The 23223-nt window shown below is 36.5% G+C and overlaps 1 protein-coding gene across 4 annotated transcripts; it reads left to right on the top strand.

Moving 5' to 3' along the window:
- The first annotated feature begins 364 nt into the window (after window positions 1–364).
- On the top strand, window positions 365–22900 carry sh3bp2 (SH3-domain binding protein 2). 4 transcript variants are annotated; one of them, XM_084400239.1, is made up of 13 exons: window positions 365–490; window positions 11308–11447; window positions 13791–13893; window positions 15406–15523; window positions 15621–15688; window positions 15900–15982; window positions 17617–17673; window positions 17799–18315; window positions 19859–19970; window positions 20527–20582; window positions 20817–20895; window positions 21041–21100; window positions 21835–22900. In XM_084400239.1, the coding sequence occupies exons 2-13, from the start codon at window positions 11312–11314 to the stop codon at window positions 21988–21990; spliced, it is 1545 nt and encodes a 514-aa protein (XP_084256365.1). In that variant the 5' UTR covers window positions 365–490; window positions 11308–11311; the 3' UTR covers window positions 21991–22900. The 4 variants fall into 4 exon arrangements, with proteins under 4 accessions (XP_084256365.1, XP_084256363.1, XP_084256362.1 ...); XM_084400237.1 differs by lacking the exon at window positions 365–490 and adding an exon at window positions 4561–5087 and having other exon boundaries at window positions 19862–19970; XM_084400236.1 differs by lacking the exon at window positions 365–490 and adding an exon at window positions 4562–5087.
- Window positions 22901–23223: the final 323 nt, after the last annotated feature.

Raw genomic sequence — 23223 nt, 5'->3', positions numbered from 1 at the left:
CATGTAGACTAACTCTCATTAGAGTATTAGTAGACTGGTAGGTGTTAGTAGAATAAGTTGACATGTTGCAAAGTTACTATAATGTCTGTTGAGGAGCATCAAAATAAAGAGTTTGCAGATTTTAAGCAGACCGTCTACTAATACTCTAATGAGAGTTAGTTGACATGAACTTGCAAAGGTACAGTACATATAGTTAGTAAAATGTCTGAAGTGGATAATCAAACTAAATTTTTAGAACTTTGACCATATGTAAAGTGAATATCTCAGAAACTGCAATAATTATGCAGTGCAAAGAATGACTAGTGTTAAGATATTCAGGGCAGAACGGCTGATTGGAATCAGCTCTTGATGAGCAACAGAACAAAGGCAGAGTTGTAAATGGGAGGATCATAACATTTTTAAGTGCAGCAGAGAGGAAGTGGACTTGTGCTCACTACTAACCACTCACTTTAAGCGTGAAAGCCAAGCCTCCATTAGATCATCTCAATGGGTAAGTCCTTTTGTTATTTTAAAAGAAATTCATCGTCATGGTGCATGCAAGGCACTCTGTTAATTGAGGCTTTATAGATTTGGATTTTGCTTTAAAATATTGTGGTTGATCATGGGAATCTGGAGAGGCAATGTAACTTGTGTACTTGCCACCGGACAGATGAAAAGGAGAAGGAAATCGTTTGAATTCACATCCTCTATAAGGGGATTTCTGCTCAATTTTATATTTAGAGGATGTTGTAAAAGGTATACTTTCCTTTCTTAAATGAAACCAAAAATTAGGTATATCATCGTAGTAAGTGCAGTGCCGGTGTTGTAATTCCCATGACAGCCTACTTTAGTTGAGTCTTTGGTAACACTTTATTTTAATGGTCCCTTTTGAACATTATATTGACTAACTTTGCAACTGCATGTCAACTAATTCTACTAACCCTACCAGTCTACTAATACTCTACTAATACTCTAATGAGAGTTAGTTGACATGTAGGTGCAACGTTACTTATATAACAGAATATTTCAATGTATTCAAATAATTCTGTGATAATTTTGTGGTTTTGAAATATGTACATTGGGTTGAAGATCAGTTAGATTGTGTTGGGCGTCATTGACGCCCATATGCAGATATATATTAACTAGAGTTTGAAATTTGTTTTGCTTTTTGACACTGATGGGTCATTTACAATAAATGTTATGTTTCTATTTGAAAGATTAAATTTAGTATTTTAGTAACTCTATGGTTACACTTTTCAAAATAACTGAGGTACCTCAGTTTTAGTTTTAATTCCCTTTAAAGTCTGATGCAAAAAAAGTTTGTGTTACACATTCTGATCTGTCTTGATCACAGAGTTTATGTAGTTTGGTGTGTATTATATAGGCAACTGTGTTCATGTAATAGGGAAGTAAGAAAACGCTTTTGTAAATACCTGTATTTACCTTCAGGAAGCTGACCATATTTGACTAAATGCTGGTGTTCAAAATGTAAATGTGAACTTTTTTCTTTTACAATGAGTTGCTCATGCCTGTAGAAAAAGTTGCCGCCGCGATGTAAGAGGTTGCTTGGGCATTGGCCATCTGTTCTGGGTAATGTCCAGGGCTACTAATGGGTCAAAGAGTTTCTGACCCAAGATTTGATTTGGGCCTTAAATCAGTGTAAGACCAAAGGATTGTATTGCCCATTTTCATGACAATTGTATGTCTGATTATTTAGAAAAGTAAAAGCACACATATGAGGTATCATTCATGTAGCAGAAACCTCAAAGGTTACACATCAGAGTTTGGTTTCACTTTATTTTGATGACCCCTTTAACACATTCTGTTGACAATAAGTAACATTGCACCTACATGTCGACTAACTCTCATTAGAGTGTTAGTAGAGTATTAGTAGAGTATTAGGCTGGTAGGGTTAGGTGTTAGTAGAATAAGTTGACATGTAGTTTCAAAGTTACTTATAGTCAGTATAATGTCTGTTGAGGAGCATCAGAAATTATGTTTTTTGAGGAAAACATTTCTGGATTTTTCTTCTAACAATGGACTTCATTGGTTACCATCGTTTTTAAGTCCAAATCAATGCAGTTTCAAAAGTCTTTGAAGTGTTTAAACGGGCGATCGCAGCTGAAGAAGAGGTTGTTATCTAGCGAAACGATAGGTCATTTTCAAAATAAAATTATAATTTATAGACTTTTTACCTTCGATAGTTCGGATTGAGCTGATCAACAAACGGACAGGGAACTACGCCATCACGTTGAAAGGTCACGCCGGCGCCTATCGTTTCGCTAGATAACAACCTCTTCTTCAGCTGTGATCGCCCGTTTAAACACTTCAAAGACTTTTGAAACTGCATTGATTTGGACTTTAAAACGATGGTAACCAATGAAGTCCATTGTTAGAAGAAAAATCCAGAAATGTTTTCCTCAAAAAACATAATTTCTCTCCCACTGAGGAAAGAAAGACATGGATATCTTGGATGGCATTGGGGTGAGTAAATTATTAGGAAATTTTCATTTTGGGGTGAACTAATCCTTTAAGCAGACAGTCTACTAATACTCTAATGAGAGTTAGTTGACATGTAGGTGCAACGTTACTTATATAACAGAATATTTCAATGTATTCAAATAATTCTGTGATAATTTTGTGGTTTTGAAATATGTACATTGGGTTGAAGATCAGTTAGATTGTGTTGGGCGTCATTGACGCCCATATGCAGATATATATTAACTAGAGTTTGAAATTTGTTTTGCTTTTTGACACTGATGGGTCATTTACAATAAATGTTATGTTTCTATTTGAAAGATTAAATTTAGTATTTTAGTAACTCTATGGTTACACTTTTCAAAATAACTGAGGTACCTCAGTTTTAGTTTTAATTCCCTTTAAAGTCTGATGCAAAAAAAGTTTGTGTTACACATTCTGATCTGTCTTGATCACAGAGTTTATGTAGTTTGGTGTGTATTATATAGGCAACTGTGTTCATGTAATAGGGAAGTAAGAAAACGCTTTTGTAAATACCTGTATTTACCTTCAGGAAGCTGACCATATTTGACTAAATGCTGGTGTTCAAAATGTAAATGTGAACTTTTTTCTTTTACAATGAGTTGCTCATGCCTGTAGAAAAAGTTGCCGCCGCGATGTAAGAGGTTGCTTGGGCATTGGCCATCTGTTCTGGGTAATTTCCTGGGCTACTAATGGGTCAAAGAGTTTCTGACCCAAGATTCGATTTGGGCCTTAAATCAGTGTAAGACCAAAGGATTGTATTGCCCATTTTCATGACAATTGTATGTCTGATTATTTAGAAAAGTAAAAGCACACATATGAGGTATCATTCATGTAGCAGAAACCTCAAAGGTTACACATCAGAGTTTGGTTTCACTTTATTTTGATGAACCCTTTAACACATTCTGTTGACAATAAGTAACATTGCACTTACATGTCGACTAACTCTCATTAGAGTGTTAGTAGAGTATTAGTAGAGTATTAGGCTGGTAGGGTTAGGTGTTAGTAGAATAAGTTGACATGTAGTTTCAAAGTTACTTATAGTCAGTATAATGTCTGTTGAGGAGCATCAGAAATTATGTTTTTTGAGGAAAACATTTCTGGATTTTTCTTCTAACAATGGACTTCATTGGTTACCATCGTTTTTAAGTCCAAATCAATGCAGTTTCAAAAGTCTTTGAGGTGTTTAAACGGGCGATCACAGCTGAAGAAGAGGTTGTTATCTAGCGAAACGATAGGTCATTTTCAAAATAAAATTATAATTTATAGACTTTTTACCTTCAATAGTTCGGATTGAGCTGATCAACAAACGGACAGGGAGCTACGCCATCACGTTGAAAGGTCACGCCGGCGCCGGCAATACTATTTGAACTACTATTCATATTCATCAGAATGTTATTCATATACTATTCATATTCATATTCACTGAATACTATTACTATATATATAATAGCAAACAATACTATTTGAACTATCCTCCTACGTACGGTCGCATTGTAAACAGTGGGGCGGTACTTCTGCCGGCGCCGGCATGACCTTTCAACGTGATGACGTAGTTCCCTGTCCGTTTGTTGATCAGCTCAATCCGAACTATTGAAGGTAAAAAGTCTATAAATTATAATTTTATTTTGAAAATGACCTATCGTTTCGCTAGATAACAACCTCTTAACAACACTTCAAAGACTTTTGAAACTGCATTGATTTGGACTTAAAAACGATGGAAACCAATGGAGTCCATTGTTAGAAGAAAAATCCAGAAATGTTTTCCTCAAAAAACATAATTTCTCTCCCACTGAGGAAAGAAAGACATGGATATCTTGGATGGCATTGGGGTGAGTAAATTATTAGGAAATTTTCATTTTGGGGTGAACTAATCCTTTAAGCAGACAGTCTACTGATACTCTAATGAGAGTTAGTTGGCATGTAGTTGCAAAGTTACTAATAGTCAACAGAATGTTCAAAAGGGACCATCAAAATAAAGTGTTACCCAAAGTTTAGTAATTAGGATTAAGGAATGGTTCAATGGTTCATACTAATATTGACACTAGCCTACACTCAACCATGATGAAACTATTAAGTTTCACACAAAATGATCTGTTTTCAGGCTTTGGTAGTTGTATAGGTCATTTAGATACATAAATCAACACAGTGTCCTACAATTGAGCTTTGAGACATTTCTAGAAATCAACAAACGCTGTTGCAAGTTTGTCAGAGTAGCAGTCTCGACGACGTAATTTCATGTTAAAAGAGGTGGAAAGTCCCTGCCAGTGAATTCAAGTCCTGAGAACTTTGGCCAATCAGTTTGTCCATACAGCAACCAAAAGGAAGTGACTTTGTGACACAGAAAAAGCACACGCCAGTGTGGGCCCTGAGAGGAAATGACTTGCACTGTGCGTGAGCCTGAGATCACAGGCCGTCTCCGCTCTATCGGTCCTGCCTGAACCCTCAACTAACTCATTCAACTTCCGACCGTACGCTAAACATCAACCAGTAAAACATGGTGACAAAAACCAGCCAGTACGAATGGCTCTTTCGATGAAGAAAAATCGTTCCTTCAGTCATTTACAACCGTCGCATGCGAAGATGTGCATCCAGGATTTCTGTAACAAGTAAGTAGCCTATGCGGGTTTCTTCACTTCTGTGTCTTTGTCCATTTGAATGTCTGCAACAACATTGATGTACGAAAGAGTATTTTGTTATCAGTTTGTTTGAAAAGGGAAAGTAATTCCCACAAGTTTGAGGGTTACTACAGTATTGTGAGCCAGTGCTGTGGTAGACCATGTGTATTAAGAAGGTAAATGGGAATCATTGGTTTATTTTCGTTTTTAAGACAATTGAGAAGAAGGTGGGTGGTTTGTGGTGCTCGACTGAAGTGAATCAGAGTACAGTTCTACCTATGAGTGTTGTTCGCACATAATCTGTAGTTTAACTCCGGTCATGTGGCTCTGGTAAAATTTAGGCATATTTAATGTAAAGTTAGACATATTTCACATGTATGTGTTTTTCATTCATAATGATTGCAGGGAAAACCCCTGCTGTACTCAAGGCCACAATATGGATGTTACACTACACCTTTACCACTAAACTCCTACCCCATGTTCAAGGTGTTCACATGACCTTTTCAGACAGGATACACTTTGCATTTCTACGCGTTATAATGTGGGGGCATATCCAGCGGACTATGAAATGATGTTCTGACTAACATCTGTGGGCAGATGTTTGAAAAAACATTCATCAGTAACTATGCAGTACTACATTAAAACTTCAGCTACTAACTAATATAGAAATCAGTAAGTAATATGAAATTTAGGAGATAGTTCCTTATTAGGTAATCAATAATTACTGAATGAGATTGGCATCATTAATAGCTATTAACTAACTGACAAATTATAAAGAACATTATGTGTGTCTGAGACGTAATCAGTCATCATTTTTACTCTGAATATAGTCATAAAATGCATCACTAATTACTCAAGTGTTACCAGGAACTACTAGTGAAAATTATGTTTTTGGAAGGGGATGGAACTATCTTAGTCCTAAATTTGATTTTACAGTTCTTACTCATTAGTTAAGCTTGTTTCCATAATAGTTAATAGTAGAAGCTGAAGTGTTAATGTAGTACTGCATAGTTACTTATTAATGACGGATCATTATTCTAAAGCGTTACCAAAACTTAATGTGCCGCTGATGGAGGCTGTGCTACATGTGTTTTTAGGTGAAGTGCAGGAAATGAAGGAAGGACGTACGTGCAGAGCAAAAATAATAAGTGAAACTGATGCCCACAGATTATTTTCTTATCTTTGGTTTGTAATATTAACATAATAAGGAAACGGTCCTCTCAGTTAGAAAACCTTGAGTCGCTTGTGATAAATTCAAAATGTATGCTTTAATGTTAGTTTATACTTAAAGCGAGTGTAAGTGTATTATTCATGTATAATCAGACTGTAGCAGCAGAAAGTCCATTTTGGCCAAGAAACGTCGGTTTAGGTGCAGTCACATCATCCAGACATCTGGTGTACTTACTGTACTACTGACATTTCACACCACTAACCTGGAAAATCCTGATTAGAAGCGCTCATTGGATCGTTGTACCCAATAAATCTGACTTTGCCCACAAATGGTTAACCATATATGCAGTCCAGTTTTAACAGGTGTTTTAATGAGCTTTTAGCTGTGCTATTAACATTTAAACAGTTGTTCTAGTTTTTACAGGGCTTTCCAGATTAGACAACCTCTATCACAACTTTGCTTGAGTGACACACTTTCATCACTTAGAGTCAAAAGTGAAGATATCTGAGCATGTTTGCTAGCTGGTGGCATCTTAGATTTAGTATGAAACCAAATTGACTTTCATTTGTCACTTCTATTACTCAAAATTGTATGGTTGCTAGATAAGGTATGTTATCCAGTCATTTTAAAGGGGCTTTCAGCAGTCAGTTTAGCTTGTTTTGGTCGCGTCGGGTGTTTTTTTTTTTTTGCCCCATTGTCTTGCATTAAAATGGCTTAGTCGTTGGTTATTTCTTACATATTCACCCACACTTTAAGAGCAGGTTAAGTTCTGGTCACTGACTCTTGTGAATGGAAACATTGTTAAAATGTCACAAGCTGAAAACAATCTTGTGTGGAAACTCTGACACACCACTGAGGCATGATATATTATATTGCTTTCAGAGGAAATTGATACTACTCACTTTACAGATACACATCCCTGGTCTTACTGTAAATAATGTTATCCCAAAGCGAAAAAAAAAACAACTTTATTGATAATCTTTAATCAAAAAGTAATAACTTGCTCTTCCTCTGAAACAGCTTAACTTTTCCTCTGACGTCATCGTAACAACGTGGGCGGGGAAAATAGACAAATGTGTTTCAGTGCCTGTTTTCTTGTTCTTGCGGACTGGTTTGCTTGAACTTTCAAGAACATTAGAAAAGGACAGTTTTCATTCCTTTCATCCCATTTTTACTTCTTCAGTTCACACATTTGTAGTCTTTTTCTGCAATGATTCAAGTATGTCATCTAAACATCTAAATGTAATAATTGCATCCTCATTCAAATCATTGCGGCCTCTTCTCCAATCATGTGGCTCCATTCTGGCATGAAAGGCCTGCTTTTCATGATCCAATCAATTCCCGATGGATAATCAAGATCTGCGCTACATTCTTACCCTCTGAAATTCACATCACATTTAAAAAATAAATGCACTTGTAAACTGTGTTTGACCTCCTATCACTTCATGCTGAGCACATGAGGTCACATCAGCAGGATCGGGAAGTTGTTTGAATAAGGCTGAAATCGTCTCCACCCTGCTATTTTGTTGCAGTTCGAAGAGCATGACATGATCATTGTGGTTTTTTGGAGATTTAAGATTAATACTTCATAGCTTAGAGCAACCCATGTGTTTGTTTGCAGCAGCAGGGCATTGCTGGGTCATTCTGAGTAATAGGCTCCTTAAAAAAAAGGCTTTTGCTTATTTTTCTCTTTATGTTGGAGAAGGAATTTATCACATGGGCATGCATAATGTAAACAAAATATCAAGCCCATTGCTTGATATTTACTGTTTTGTTTCCATTATATAATATATTCGAAAGAAAAAAATAACTTTCAAATTACATATCAAAATAACTTGCTCTACCTCTGAAACAACTGTACATTTCCGCTGACATTATCATAATAATGTGGGTGGGGAAAAGGTTTGACATTTTTGTACCTTAATGTCTGCAAACAAAGACTTGAACATGTTTTAATTTATAATTTTAATCAATTTAGATATTTTTTGGAGCATGTAAAAAATGATAATTTTGTAATTAATAATTCATGATATCTAAAAAATAATAATTTTTTTAACTATATTTTTTTGTGTAACAAAGGAAGAGTAGGGAAAATATGTGTACGGCAAATTTTTTGAGACATTACATTTAAAGTTTTGTTGAAAATGATAATAAATAATTTTTCGAAACCATATGAAACCAAACATAAATACAAAGATTGCCATAAAGTGTACAAGAATTTTTTATTTTCTAGATTAAAAAATATATATTTTTTTGTTTTGGCGTAATTTCCCAAACAAATTTGGCATAATTTGTTGTTTTTGTTAAAACTATACACTCTCATTGCAATTTGTAGGCCTAACCATTTTACGTTTTGCTGATTTGGTGGATAATTTGCATGTTCTTGCACAATCTTCTTAAACACAGTGACGTTTAGTTATTTTAATTTCCTTGAAGTGAAGTATGCAAGAAGGTCAAGAGCACTTTGCTGACAGTGCCACACTAAACTTCTACTTAACTCCTAAAAATAGGATCCTCTTGCCACAAGCTCGCTCCTGAACCATAATTCTTTGGTTGGATATTATAATGTCATGATGAGATTCCACTACGCTACCATTAGACTTCTCATTTAGGGCAAAATTGTCCCATGGGATTCTAATCTCGCCACTCCACCCAGTGTTAGATGGACTTTCCTCCGTTCCCATCTATATCTGCTGACTGGCACTCAGACGTCCCGCGCCGGATAAGCAAATTCCTCTGTGCGCTCGACAGCCCAGAAGGGCTCGAATTTTCCAAAGGAAACGTAGAGTTTCCTGTCCTTTCAGTGTCCCGGGCCAGATTCAAGGTTTTTGCTGGAGGTTTGGAAGTTTTGTGGTGGAGACGAGTACGTCCTCAAGCTTTCTGTGATCTCTAGTCTCTTCTGGCGATATGTTCAGTGAGAGTCCAGCGGTGCAGAGCATCAGAAGATGCGTCAGCAGAAGGTAAGCGTCGATTGTGGAGTCAGGGAACAGATTGAGGATCATGGGACAGTGTGGGTGGGTGTTTGGAGAAGCTTGTTTGGAGTTGGGTTCTTAATTATGTGGAGTTTATGATTATGTAGTCATATTCCTAAGAATTCTCTTGATATCACTAATGTTATTTGGAAATTGTGGATCTATAGCAGGAATTTTGTTAGGGTTTCTGTGATTGGTCTCTTTGGACGGCAGTTGGTGTTTTTTCATTGTTTATTATTATCGACTGTCTCATCTTCATGTTTTGACTGGGTTTGCTCAATGTGTTTATAAGCATGTCCTTTTAATTTGTTATGTCTGTAATTTGTTATGTCTGTAATTTGTTATGTCTGGTTCCAGTATTATCAGTTTAGATGCCGAAGGTTTTTGTTTATCGCTGAGTTTTGCACATTGGTTCCCAACCTTTTTTCCTCCAAGGCCCCCCACTATATTCAAAGGCTTGACTTTTCCAGTTGTTCATGATTTTCTAGATATGTATTATGTAAGGATAAGGGTTTTTAAAAATGCTTTCACTCACAATTCATACCTCATATATTCAGGTTTAGCACTTTGTTTCAAGTAACATTATCCAGTTCCATCAATATATACAGACATACGAAAAACATCTGGTCTAGTATTTTCAAAATTAGTACTTAAGTGTACAGTGATGTATTTTTGTAGGCCAAACCTGTAAGGTCGCATGATCACCCTGGTTCCCTCGACAAAAAAAAAAAATATATATATATATATAAAAATAAGCTCTATGACCAACAAAGTTTCGGACATATTTTGTTCATCATGATAGTCTTCACAAATGAACACAACTTTCATGAATTTTGAACCGTAAATATACAAACTACACCACCTTTGCTTGACTTCAAGTTTGCCATCATTAAGCTTCAGACAGCTCTTTCAGTCTTTCCTTAAAAATATTTGGTAACACTTTATGTTAAGGTGATTTACTACATGTTCTTACCATAGTAATAACTAACTAACCGTAAACCAAACCCTTTTCCTTACACTAACCGTAACTCTATAGTAAGTACATGTAATTCATTTATATTACTCAGTGCTTATGTGCGTAAGTACAATCACTACGTCACCTTAAAATAAAGTATAACCAAACATTTTCCCTCAAGGTTTGAGTTAGAAGAGTTTGCAAGAGCACGGTTATAAACACAATGACATGGCTACTGAGTAATGAGTTGTTTGCAACCACATTTTTTCAATTTTCAACCGCATTTTGTAGAATATACGTGGAACTATCTCTATGTTCACCCCAGACCTCATTTCAGGCATTTAACCAAAAACCCATTCAAATCACCCATTTCTGTGTTAGAAATATAACATCACTTTCGGAGGAACATTGTTTGGGTTTATTACATCAGCTGGGCTTCAGAAGTGCACTGGTGAATCTGATGGTTTGAGGTTTAACCATGGCTGCCCGTCAACACCATGTCAGAATGAATCCGATTAACTACACCAAGATCGCCGATAATAAGTTCTACCAGATGTTTATCTGGAAATATGTCGTCTGAGCAAGTAAGCATATCTTCTGCCATTGTAGTCAGGCCTTCTTTTCTTTAATTATTTGTAGGTTTACTATAGTGAGTTGGAGTAAGGCAAGAACACAGATTATTTAAAGGCTTACCTTTATGTCGAGATAACCAGCAGTGCAGAGAGATCTTCAGAATAGGCCCCTGGCCCACTAACTTGAAAAGTAGAATTCATTAATGTAGGTTATAAACCTTCAAATTTAAAGGTTTTAATATGTGTGCAGCGTGAAGAGAGATTTGATTTTGATAGTTATATTTGCCCTGAATAGTGTTTTATACAGATAATCTTGTGTTGAATTTCAGCACAGTTGTGATTTGGCCCGAGGCCTGAGGCCGCAGGTGTTTGGGTGGCTGTTGGGATGTTGTTAGGTGGTTACTAGGGTGTTCTTGGTGGTTGTGCAGATGTTTTCACCCCCTGCAGTAGGTGATCGTGAAATAAGACACCCCAGCCCTTCCCCATAGCAAGGTAATTGTCGAGAACGAGGCTAACCAACATGGCCTTTCCTTGCTTACAGAAACATGGCTGCTCCAGCGGTCTCCTGGCCCGTTCCCATGAGGGCTATCGGAGCTCAGAATCTGCTCACCATGCCGGGAGGAGTCACCTCGTCTGGGTATCTGCACAAGAAAGGAGGCAGCCAGTTCAGCCTGATGAAATGTGAGTTTTGCAGCTCGCTGGAATCCATCAGCCAATAGACTAAACATCGAACATACATTAACATCTGTTAGAGAAAAACAACATGTTGTTCCAAACCTGAATGACGTTCTTTCGTCTGTGGAATTTTTTTTGGAAAGAATATATATATAATCCCAATGAAAGTAAATGTTTGTTTGGACCCCATTCACTTTTATTTTAAGGGCAGAAACATTCTTCAGAATATTTTCTTTCCCGTTCTTTATTTCTGAAGAAATAAATTCATGCAGGTTTGGAATGTAAAGTTTTAGGAAATACCCTCAGGAATTATGTCCAGAAGTTCATCCATGCAGAAAAGTAGGACCTACTCATACTGTTTTACACAGCTTTATAGATCAATGTTTAGGGTAATGTAGGTAATACAATGTTTTAACCCAGTAATTTAATAGTGGTTAGGTTTATACCATGCAGGAGTTAAATAGGCTGCCAATGCTTTTTCATGTTGACTAATCTAGAATATTCTGTAAAACCTTACAATAAGGCTCAGTTTGTTAAAGGGTCTGCTTGAGGGTTTAGAGGGTTTACATGATTTAATTTTCAAAGAACGCTTTGTGTTTCTCATCATTTACATTGTTGCAGCACCCGTTTTCACTCTGTCTGAAGGTTCTGTTTTAGATGTGGTTTCTTCTAAAACACGCTTTCCGAAAAGCGTAGTCTGCTCTGATAGGTCACTCGGCCCCAGTCTGTTGTGATTGGTCAACCGCTTTAGAGCGTGTGTCGGAAATGTAAGAAAGAGGGTGAAAACAGATGTTGCAAACAAAGTCACTGTATGGATTTAAATAGCAAATGCTTAAAGGGATAGTTCTCTTTGAAATTAATTTTTGATATGTTTTAGCTTACCTCAAGGGCATCCAAGATGTAGGTGTCTTTGTTTCCGCAGTAGTTTCAATTTTGATATTTTTAGGTCAAACCGTTCTTGTCTGTCAGTCATATAATGCAGGTCGATGGTCACTGGCTCAAAACACAAGCACAGAGTCCAAATTAAAACAATTCCCCACGTCCAAATGAAACAATTCCCCATCGTAAGTACACATTGATGGCCTAAGACACGAAACGAGCGGTTTGTGTGAGAAAACGAACAGTATTTATATCGTTGTTATCTCTTGAAAACAGCACACGTCCAAATGATCTGACGGCGCGGGCGGGTATAGATATATACATAGATGTCGCCTTGGCTACGGTTTCGTTCCAATGAACTGCAGTAGCCAAGGCGACATCTATGTATATATCTATACCCGCCCGCGCCGTCAGATCATTTGGACGTGTGCTGTTTTCAAGAGATAACAACGATATAAATACTGTTCGTTTTCTCACACAAACCGCTCGTTTCGTGTCTTAGGCCATCAATGTGTACTTACGATGGGGAATTGTTTCATTTGGACGTGGGGAATTGTTTTAATTTGGACTCTGTGCTTGTGTTTTGAGCCAGTGACCATCGACCTGCATTATATGACTGACAGACAAGAACGGTTTGACCTAAAAATATCAAAATTGAAACTACTGCGGAAACAAAGACACCTACATCTTGGATGCCCTTGAGGTAAGCTAAAACATATCAAAAATTAATTTCAAAGTGAACTATCCCTTTAAGAGTCTTATGTCTGGATCATTTTTACAGTGATGATTATGTTTCTAGCATGTTATATGTTTGGCAACTGTTCTTTTAACCCTAATTGATGGAGTGTGTAGCTTTTCATTTCTTAAACAACCATGTAGGAAGACACATCATGGTTATATTACAGGATGACAATGTCAAGATTCATCAGGATCAAACAGTGAAAGAATGGTTGGGAGGAAGCATGAAGAATCATTTTCACACATGAACTGGCTCCTCTGAGTCCAGAGTTAAACTCAGTGAAAGTCTTTGGGATGTGCTGGAGGAGACTTTACAGAGTGCTGGACTCTTGCATTGTCAATACAAGATCTCAGCCAATCACTGATGCACCTCTTGATGGAAATAACATCACAACATTAATGATTCTTCATGCTTCCTCCCAACCATTCTTTCACAACTTGAGCCTGATGAATCTTGACATTGTCATCCTGGAATATGACCATGATGCGTCTTACATGGTTGTTTAAGCAATGAAAAGCTACACACGCCATCATTTTGGGTTAGAAGAACTGTTGCCAAATATATAAAAACATAATAATCACTGCAATAATGATCCAGTCATAGACTCTTAAGCATTTGCCAATTCAAATCCAAACAGCGCCTTTTTTTTTTCCGGCCAGGCAGTGTAAAACACTTTTGCTTTTCATTTATGTGCTGAAGAGAAACATATTGATTGTCTGCCAATTCCACAGGGCCGCTTCGCTTCATTATAATCCACAAAGGCTGCCTCTACTATTTCAAGAGCAGTACTTCTCCCGCACCGCAAGGAGCTTTCTCCCTCAATGGCTACAACAGGTTGGTTATTCTGCTTGTTTCCATTGGTTATTTCCACCAGCTCGCATCATATTTCCCTTACAACACTGCATTTGTTCACGTGAAGCTCCGCTGCATCTGTGGTCATTCAGCCAGAGAAAGTTTCAGAAGCCCACCTCTCTGTACTAAGCTTACCAATCTGTGAGTTAAGTTAACCGGTGGCCATCTCGACAAGATCGCAGGCCACATCCTGTCCACAGCTGTGCTCCTCACGCAGACTTTTTTAGGTGCATGAGTTTCGATTCTGCACCGGATTGGCCTTCGTATGTGTTTCCTGTGCATGTGAATGCAGCGTTCACGTGTGTGTTGTATGTTCTGTTTAATACCATTTGTTCCGTTATTTTAATGTGATGGAAAGGACGTTGAATTCTGCAGTAGTTCCTCTTAAGCAGGTTGACTGTGCCATATGGTGAACATGTAATTATTGTGTGGCTGTGCTTGGGTAAAAATAGCCCTCTGAATTAATACAGCAGAGCACAGGGAGTGTTCGCGGATGAGCAAGACCTAGAACACTTTATTTTACAGTATGTGCATTTGCAGTGAATTTACAGTGTACTTAAATACTGAGTAATTTAATGAGTTTAATTGATAACTATGAGTTAAGGTTAGGTTCAGGGTCATTACCTAGTTATTGTGTCATTACTACAATGAGTACATAGTATGTACATGCGGGACAGGACTGTAAAATAAAGTGCTACCATAATAATAACAATATATTTATTATGGAATATACTTAACATAAGAATATTCTTAATTGTGAACTGAATGTGATGTTTTCGGACACTTAACTGCATGTTCATTGCAATTATGGACCCTTTAGCCATGTATCTGACACTGAGGATACAGTAAAACCATATAATCCTGACTGAAAGCACCACTAATAATCAGCGATCAAAAGGTTAAAACGTGTTGTGTGTTGTTTTAGTTTTTTTATGACACTTCGCGTACACATCGCGTACAAAAGTTGAAGGTTTTTTGTTGTTGTTGTTGTTTTTGAAAGAAGTCTCTTCTGCTCATCAAGACTGCATCATTCATTTGATCAAAAATACAGTAAAAACTGAAATATTGTTACAATTTAAAATAAAGTTCCTATGTGAATATCTGTTAAAGTGTAATTTATTCCTGTGATCAAAGCTGAATTTTCAGCATCATTACTCCAGTCTTGAGTGTCACATGATCCTTCACAAATCATTCTAATATGATGATTTGATGATCAAGAAACATTTATTATTATTATTTATCAATGTTTAAATCAGTTGTGCTGCTGCTGCTTAATGTGTCTGTGGAAACTGTGATTCTTTGATAGACAGAAAGTCAAAAAACAGTTGAATTATTAAATCTTGAAATCTTTTGCAACATTATAAATGTCTTTACTGATCAATTTAGAAGTGTTATGATAAAAAACAGACCACTTTTGAACAGCATTTAAGTTCAAACCAAAAATGTCCATCACCGTGAGTTTATCTTCCCGACACTGCTTTCTGTGCTTGTCAGAGTTCTGCGGGCAGCAGAGGAGACGACATCCAGCAACGTCTTCCCCTTCAAGATCGTCCACTTCAGTAAGAGACACCGGACGTGGTATTTCTCAGCAGCGAGTGAGGATGAGAGAAGGGTGAGATGAGATCACATCAGACTGCAATCATGAACACGTGTTTGTTTCTTTAATCAGTTCCAATGAAACCTAAATGTGTATTTCTCAATTCTGACAGAAATGGATGAGGAACTTAAGAAAAGAAATCAACCATTATAATGACAAAAGAGACGTGCCGCTTCCAAGGTAAAACTCTGCTCACATTAAACGAACACCATTGAAAAGCTCGGTCACATTTCACGCATTACGCTTACACAACATGGTTCTTACCCCTTCGTTTTCTTAGGGTTTTTTGTCACATGTCAGCCCTCACCTCTTCCTCTTTCTTTCAATCACAGCACGTCTGTGTAATACGTCTGTGTCACTTTTCTCATGAATTTCTTGTGTGTTTTGATAGTGATGACTTGGATTCTGAGAGCATATATGGGCATTTAGAGGAACCGCTGGAGATCAGTCCTGTTGAAGAGGACTTTGAAGCAGGTATGAGTGGGGCTTCAAAATCAAGCCAATTTATTTATTTTTTAAATAGTCCAAAAGTTTGGATTTAATTTGGCAAATGCTTAAGAGTCTATGATTGGATTATTATTGTAGTGATTATTATGTTTCTAGCCTGTTATATGTTTGGCAACGGTTCTTCTAACCCTAATAAATGGAGTGTGTAGCTTTTCATTTCTTAAACAACCATGTTCATCATGACTATATTACAGGATGACAGTGTCAAGATTCATCAGGCTCAAGTTGTGAAAGAATGGTTGGGAGGAAGCATGAAGAATCATTAATGTTGTGATATTATTTCCATCAAGAGGTGCATCAATGTTTGGCCGAGATCTTTTATTGACAATGCAAGAGCTTCCTCCCAATCATTCTTTCACAACTTGAGCCTGATGAATCTTGACATGGCCATGATGCATCTTACATGGTTGTATTTATCTTGTGGTAACACTTTATATTACAGTTACAGTTGTTAAACTTTACATGTAGTTACTATAGTAATTACTGTTAATTGTGATTAATTACATGCAACTACCCCTAAATCGCACCCTAATCCTACCCTTACCCTATAGCAAATACATGTGGTTAATTATTATTACTCAGTACTTAAATGTATAATTACACAGTAACACCTTAAATTGAAGCGCAATGTTTAAATAAAAATATTGAATAGTAGTATTTCATAGTTTCATTTCACTTAACCATATAGCAAATTATAGGTCTACAAAAATGTGTTTATTTAGAAATATACAAATTTGGTAACATGCACTTTACAATAAGGTCTCATTCGTTCATATGAATTAACTAAATTAACATAAATGTACAATGAACAATATTTTCACAGCACTTAATACTCTTAACCTCAAAGGGTTCTGTCAGGCACTTCAAATGGATTTAATTCATTCATTTTTTTTATGAAATGTTATGAATTAAGCAGCGCGTAACAAACTTCTCTAGAAAAAAAAAAAAAGATCCTTATATAGAAGCTGTTTGGCATAAAATTGAGTCAAGAACCCTAGAGTTATATATAGAACCTTTTTTTCAATATTTACATCATTAGAAATTTTTACAAAGAAAAGTATATGTTACCATTAGTTAATGCACTGTGAAGTAACCATGCATGAACAAACAATGAAGACCTATATTTCTATTAACTTACATTAACAAAGATTAACAAATGCTGTAAAAAGTATTTGTATAAATCTGTATAAATGTATTTTTTTATTATTATATAAAATTGTATATGATACACATTTTATTTAACAATGTATTTAATAATGTATTAACAAATCATCTTTTTACACAAATATTTGTAGTCTGTAATTAAATAAAATTGCATAAAAATAAATACAATTTTAAAAATCATTTCATTTTAAACTACTCATTCTCATCTATTTATGATATGGTCTCTAATTTTCCCTCATTTCTCATATCATTTTTCATGCGTTTGTCATACCACGTGACTTGAATTGAAGCATTTTTAAACCTTTTTTTAATTTATTACATATTAAAAACAAATTCTATGAAATAATAATAAAAGTTTAGGCTCAACAAATTAAAATAATTGTAATTTTGAAGAGGTATATTCAAATTCAATTTAATTTAATTTAATTTAATTTTAGATTACATGACTCAAGACGAAGACAGTGATGGAGAGGACGGGCCTCCAACATCAGCAGGTATAGATGCTTGATTCCTTCTCATTTCTCGGCATATTTAGCGATTCCACTGTGGTTGCATTCAGAAGATCTACCTTAGACAAAACCCACTGAGTGGAATAACTGTTTGATGTTTTCTTTTCCAGGTCGACCCACGGCCCCACCCCCACCGTACCCACCACCCCCTGTTCCCTTTCAGACGTCTAGAGAAACCCGTCACACGAAAGGACCTCCACCTCCACTCCCCCCTCCATTCAAAAAGCCTTTGTGTTCATCCAAAGGTCCTCCTCCACCCCTGCCGTACGCCCCACATCTAGAGAAACCAGACTCGCACCAGTCCGCCAGAAGCCCCATTGGTCCCATGCCTCCTTTACCCCCACCAAACAGCATGAAGACCATATCAGGCCCGTTCTCCACAATGCCCGTTTGCGAGAAGAAGCCGAACGCATTTCTCATTGGGAATACGTCAGCTACTTTACCCATCATTGAGAACTTGCAGAAGGTGATTCTGAACAGTGGAAACCAGCACCTGACAGTGAAGCCCACACCTGAGCACCGTCCCGTCTCGCCTCACCTGTCCTCCGCTGCTCATAACAGGAGCGTGGGACAGATCCCCAAACCTCCCTTACCAACCAAACCCAAGCCCAGCAAACCCTCCTTCCAGTAAGTGTCTTACGCTTACACGTACGCTCTGTGTTTTGTTGAGATGCAGCGCACACACTCTCACGGGTCTAAATACATTTGTGTTCGTGCACAGTCCAGTTATAAAACAAGAACGACAACCGCATTCTGTAACTTAGTTTGTTTAACCACGTGTGAGAGTTCAGACCACATAACATGTGAGAGCACGAAAGCAGCAGGAGTGGCGCAAAATACCGAGCAACACTTTACAATTAGGTCTCATTTGTTAAGATTAAATAATGCATTAACTAACATTGAAACAATTAAACAAAATAAAAAAGCGAAATATTTTTACAGCATTAATTAAACTTGAATGTTCATATTAGTTCACAGTACATTCACTGTTAACAGATTCAACATTTGATTTGGTCTTTGTAAATGTTTAGATTAACCTTAATCTAGACGTGATATTCATTGTTGTCTTTTGACGTTAACTAATGTAGTTTACTAATGTTAACTATTGACACCTTACTGTAAAGTGTTACCAAAATATCTTAAATTAAAAATACTTAATTAGACATAATACAGTAAAAAAAAAATTATTATTATATTCAAATGGTTTTGAAAAACTTTTTTTACAATTGTCAAGAAATGTAATGAATCTAAAAATGTCATACGGTTTAAGCATCAAATAAAAATGATTCATATATTTTCTTTACACCTTGAATACATGTGAGTTTACACACCTTAATCATTATTATAACTATTTTTAATAAGCTGAATATTGAAGAAATATATTTATCTGATGCAAACTTTTTGCAAAGAAAAATTCAGAAACAGTACGTTGTTGGAAATTCACGGCACGTGATATTTTGAAACCAGAACTAACATTTCCTTCTCATTTATGTGATATGATCTCTCATTTTTTTTCTTCCATATCTCTGCGTGTTGGTCGTACCACATGACTCTGATTTGGAGAACAAAAGTTTTTGATGTGAAGCATTGTTTGTTTGTTTGTTTGTTTATAAAATGTCATTTATTTATTGGATATTAAATATATTTTTTCTAAGAAATAACTACTTAAAATAATGTTCATTTTTAAATTAAAGACATGCTCATTACTGAAGAGGTGTATTCAAGCGACTGTATGTCTGAATAGCATTTTTAGTTTTTCAGAATTTTAACAAAATTAAGAAAAAATGTAAGAAAATGAACAAATAAAATACCAAAAAAAGCATTATGCCACTGACCTGAGTATATTTTCTGTCACTATGACTACAGGCGTTACTTGTGAGATCGAGAGCCATGATTTCTGTCACACCTTAAAGCTTTCCTTCCCACACACTGAATATCAGTGAACACGACCTAAATGCCCATTGTGTTTCTCCAAGATTATGACATGCAATATCTGTTCATTTGTATACGATAATTGGCTTTTAGCTTGTTCTTAATTATACACATACACACACTCACAGATAGATAGATAGACAGACACACACACACACACACACACACACACGTATGTCTGGTAATATTTAGACTTAGGGAGGTTATTTATACATATTGTCTGTGCCTTTCTCCTCAGAAGAGCATCGCCAGATGGACAAAGTTTTCGTTCTTCTATTGAAGAGAATCCTTTAAAAAAACGAGTGCCGAGCAGAATTAACGAAGACTCGGACGATGATGACTATGAAAATGTAAGTTTACCTCAACTGATAATGTGGACACATTACCCATTCTGTTTTTGATAAAGTGCATTTTTAATAAAAGACAATGTGACGCAAAATGTGTTGATGGTGCATCTGAGGTCTGGAAGTCTCAGCATGTGTTTCTGCTTCAAAGTTTCATCATTTTTAGGAGTGATGTTCAGCATCTCTAAAGCGTTCCTCTATCTATCTATCTATCTATCTATCTATCTATCTATCTATCTATATCTGTCTGTCTGTCTGTCTGTCTGTCTGTCTGTCTGTCTATCTATCTATATCTGTCTGTCTGTCTGTCTGTATATCTGTCTGTCTGTCTGTCTGTCTGTCTGTTAGCTGCTATAGTGAAGTAGAAAACATGAGTAACTTCCTCAATGACACGCTGAACCAAAATAGATTGTGTGGGATTTGACTTAATTTCTCAAACTCTCTGTTTTGTTTTGCTGTTGCAACATTTACCAAGATAAGTTTTTTTTTTTTAAATCGGAAGGGTATCTTACCTTTGACCTCCTTTTCCAATAATAATTTGTTCACATGTTTTTCTCATCAGGTGCAGCTTCCTCCCTCTGTCTTTGTGGACACCTTGGAAACCTTTAATGTTGAAAGGTAAATTAAATATTTGTGTGTATAGTTCGTTTTCTATGTCTTGCTGCCCTCTAGTGGAAATTAATTGTAATTGTACTGTAAACTGCACCAGTATCAGTACTCTCTCTTTAGAGTTTAGACAACTGCTGTTCTCGCCTGCTTTTACTCGAGGACTCAGACCTTAACCACTGATCTAGTCCATGCATCACTTTGTTTGACTACATTCTTAATTGTGTCTTTGCTTACTGATTACAGAATATTTAAGGAGACGTACAACCTCCCACAGAACGGTCTGTACTGCATCCGAAAATCAGGAACAGGGAAAACATCACAGGTACTGTCAACATAATATGCGTAATACACATAGACTGGCAAATATATATATATATAGTGTCTGTTTTTAAAAATAATAAAGTATATTTTCCTAAAAAAAAAAAAAAAAAACTAAGTTATCTGTGCTTGCACTTTGTTTGACACAGGTGCTGGTTGTTTGGGACACGGGTATCAACAAAGCCAGAAATTACAGGCTCTTTGAAGAGGTTAGTATTTTTTCAAGAACTCTAAATCTACAATACATGTAATGTGTGCTCTTATAATATTATCATCCTGAAAGTTGTTTACCAAGACAAGATTTGCTATTACCAAGGGAATATTTTAAGTTTGGCACATAACTTGACCCACACTATTTGGCATCAGCCCATAAAACTGTAAAGAAGATGAACCCATTAGAGACCATATAATAGAGATCTAGCAACCACTCAGGAACCCATAATTACCACAAAACAACATGCAAATACCATTTACAATACCTTAGCAACTGCATAGCAACACCCTGGGACACTGTGTTAATAAGTTTAGAATATTTACCATATATAAAGTACTCCCATTGTCACAACAGACTGGGCCATCTGACCAATCAGAGCAGAGTAGACCAATCACAACAGACTGAGCCATCTGACCAATCAGGGCAGAGTAGACCAATCACAACAGACTGCGTCATCTGACCAATCAGAGCAGAGTAGACCAATCACAACAGACTGAGCCATCTGACCAATCAGAGCAGAGTAGACCATTTCAGACACTGTCTGAAGAGAAATTATGCTGCAATCTGCAATCCAAAACAAAATTAGAAACTTCTAAAATAATAATAGTATTAGAACTTTTCTATGCTGTCCTATCATGGGATGCCAATGCTACTGAATGTTAAGGAAATGCCACTGTCGCACCCTATTTCTGGGTAATTCACCAAAAAATGTCCCTTTTATATTTACAGGAGCAGAGGGTTTACCTGGAGACAGATCTGACATTCCCAACTTTATCTGCCCTGGTTGAACATTACCACAATCACCCACTGCCCAGCAGCAACAACTCTCTGCCCAACTACTCCCTGTGCTTACATATACCATACGGCTACATCCCACCCAGGTGACCTCGGCCTCCTCTCCTGTGCTGAATCACCTACATGTGCCCGCTCTGTGTGTGAACATGTGCCCTGGACCTGCCCACGGCAGACAGCTCCCTCTACTGGCTGGAGTCACCATCACACTCTCATGAGGATGTGGCGCCAGTCTTACTCTGAATATCATACGGATTATAAATGAGTGCTAATGAACTGTTAATTTAAGTCCAGTGAGTCCACATGGACACATTGTTAGTAAGTCTTATGGATTTTCAGGGAACCTCCAGTTTTAGTTTGAGTTCCAGTGAATTAAACAGTATTGAATAGCAAATGTGTACATTAGTGCACAAATGCTAGTATAATGCAGCTTATTCTGGCTAAGAGTCGCTCAGTTAGAAAGCAAGAGTCACCTGACTGACATCATGTGATGTGATTAATCACAGACTGCATTGGTTATATGTGGCATTTGGGGGAGGAGTTTTCTGAGATACAGTAAAATATCTTTCAAAGATTTGAAGCCAGTAACCGAGCAAACTTGTCAAGAACATGCCCAGATCATGGATGGATGGATGGATGGATGGATGGATGGATGGATGGATGGATGGATGGATGGATGGATGGATGGATGGATGGATGGATAGATAGATAGATAGATAGATAGATAGATAGATAGATAGATAGATAGATAGATAGATAGATAGATAGATAGATAGATAGATAGATAGATAGATAGATAGATAGATTCACATGGTTGTTTTTAATTCTAACATAAAAAAGCCTGAATGTTCTTGCAATATTTCATCTGTTACTTTATTGTATAAATGTTGTATTATATTGTACATTATATATAAGTCATTTAATAACTGGATGTTATTGTTATGTTTGTACTATAACACTGTACACAGCTGTAAAGTGAATTATTGAAAATAAAAATCGTTTAGCACTGTAAAAGGCCTGTTTTATTTACATATGTAGGCCTAAATGAAATCATAAGAATAGTAATGATGACACAATATTTTTTTCTCACATAATAAAATAATTTTACATTTGTTAAGTTACATGATTTCAGAAATACGAAACTGGACCTGTGGCAGATCTACCGCCTGAAAATGAAGACAGAATTCAAAATGGCCCCATATATGCTAATCTGTTACATCATTTATGTGAAACCATGAGGCAATGCATTAAAGGCTTCATAAAAAGTTATTTTACAAATTACATAATTAACGACCTGAGTATTTCAGTGTCCCAAGCTAATATGTT

Source organism: Rutilus rutilus (genome assembly GCF_951802725.1).
Source record: "Rutilus rutilus genome assembly, chromosome: 25".
Classification (NCBI taxonomy): domain Eukaryota; kingdom Metazoa; phylum Chordata; class Actinopteri; order Cypriniformes; family Leuciscidae; genus Rutilus; species Rutilus rutilus.
This window is presented reverse-complemented; position numbering and strand designations above follow the sequence as displayed.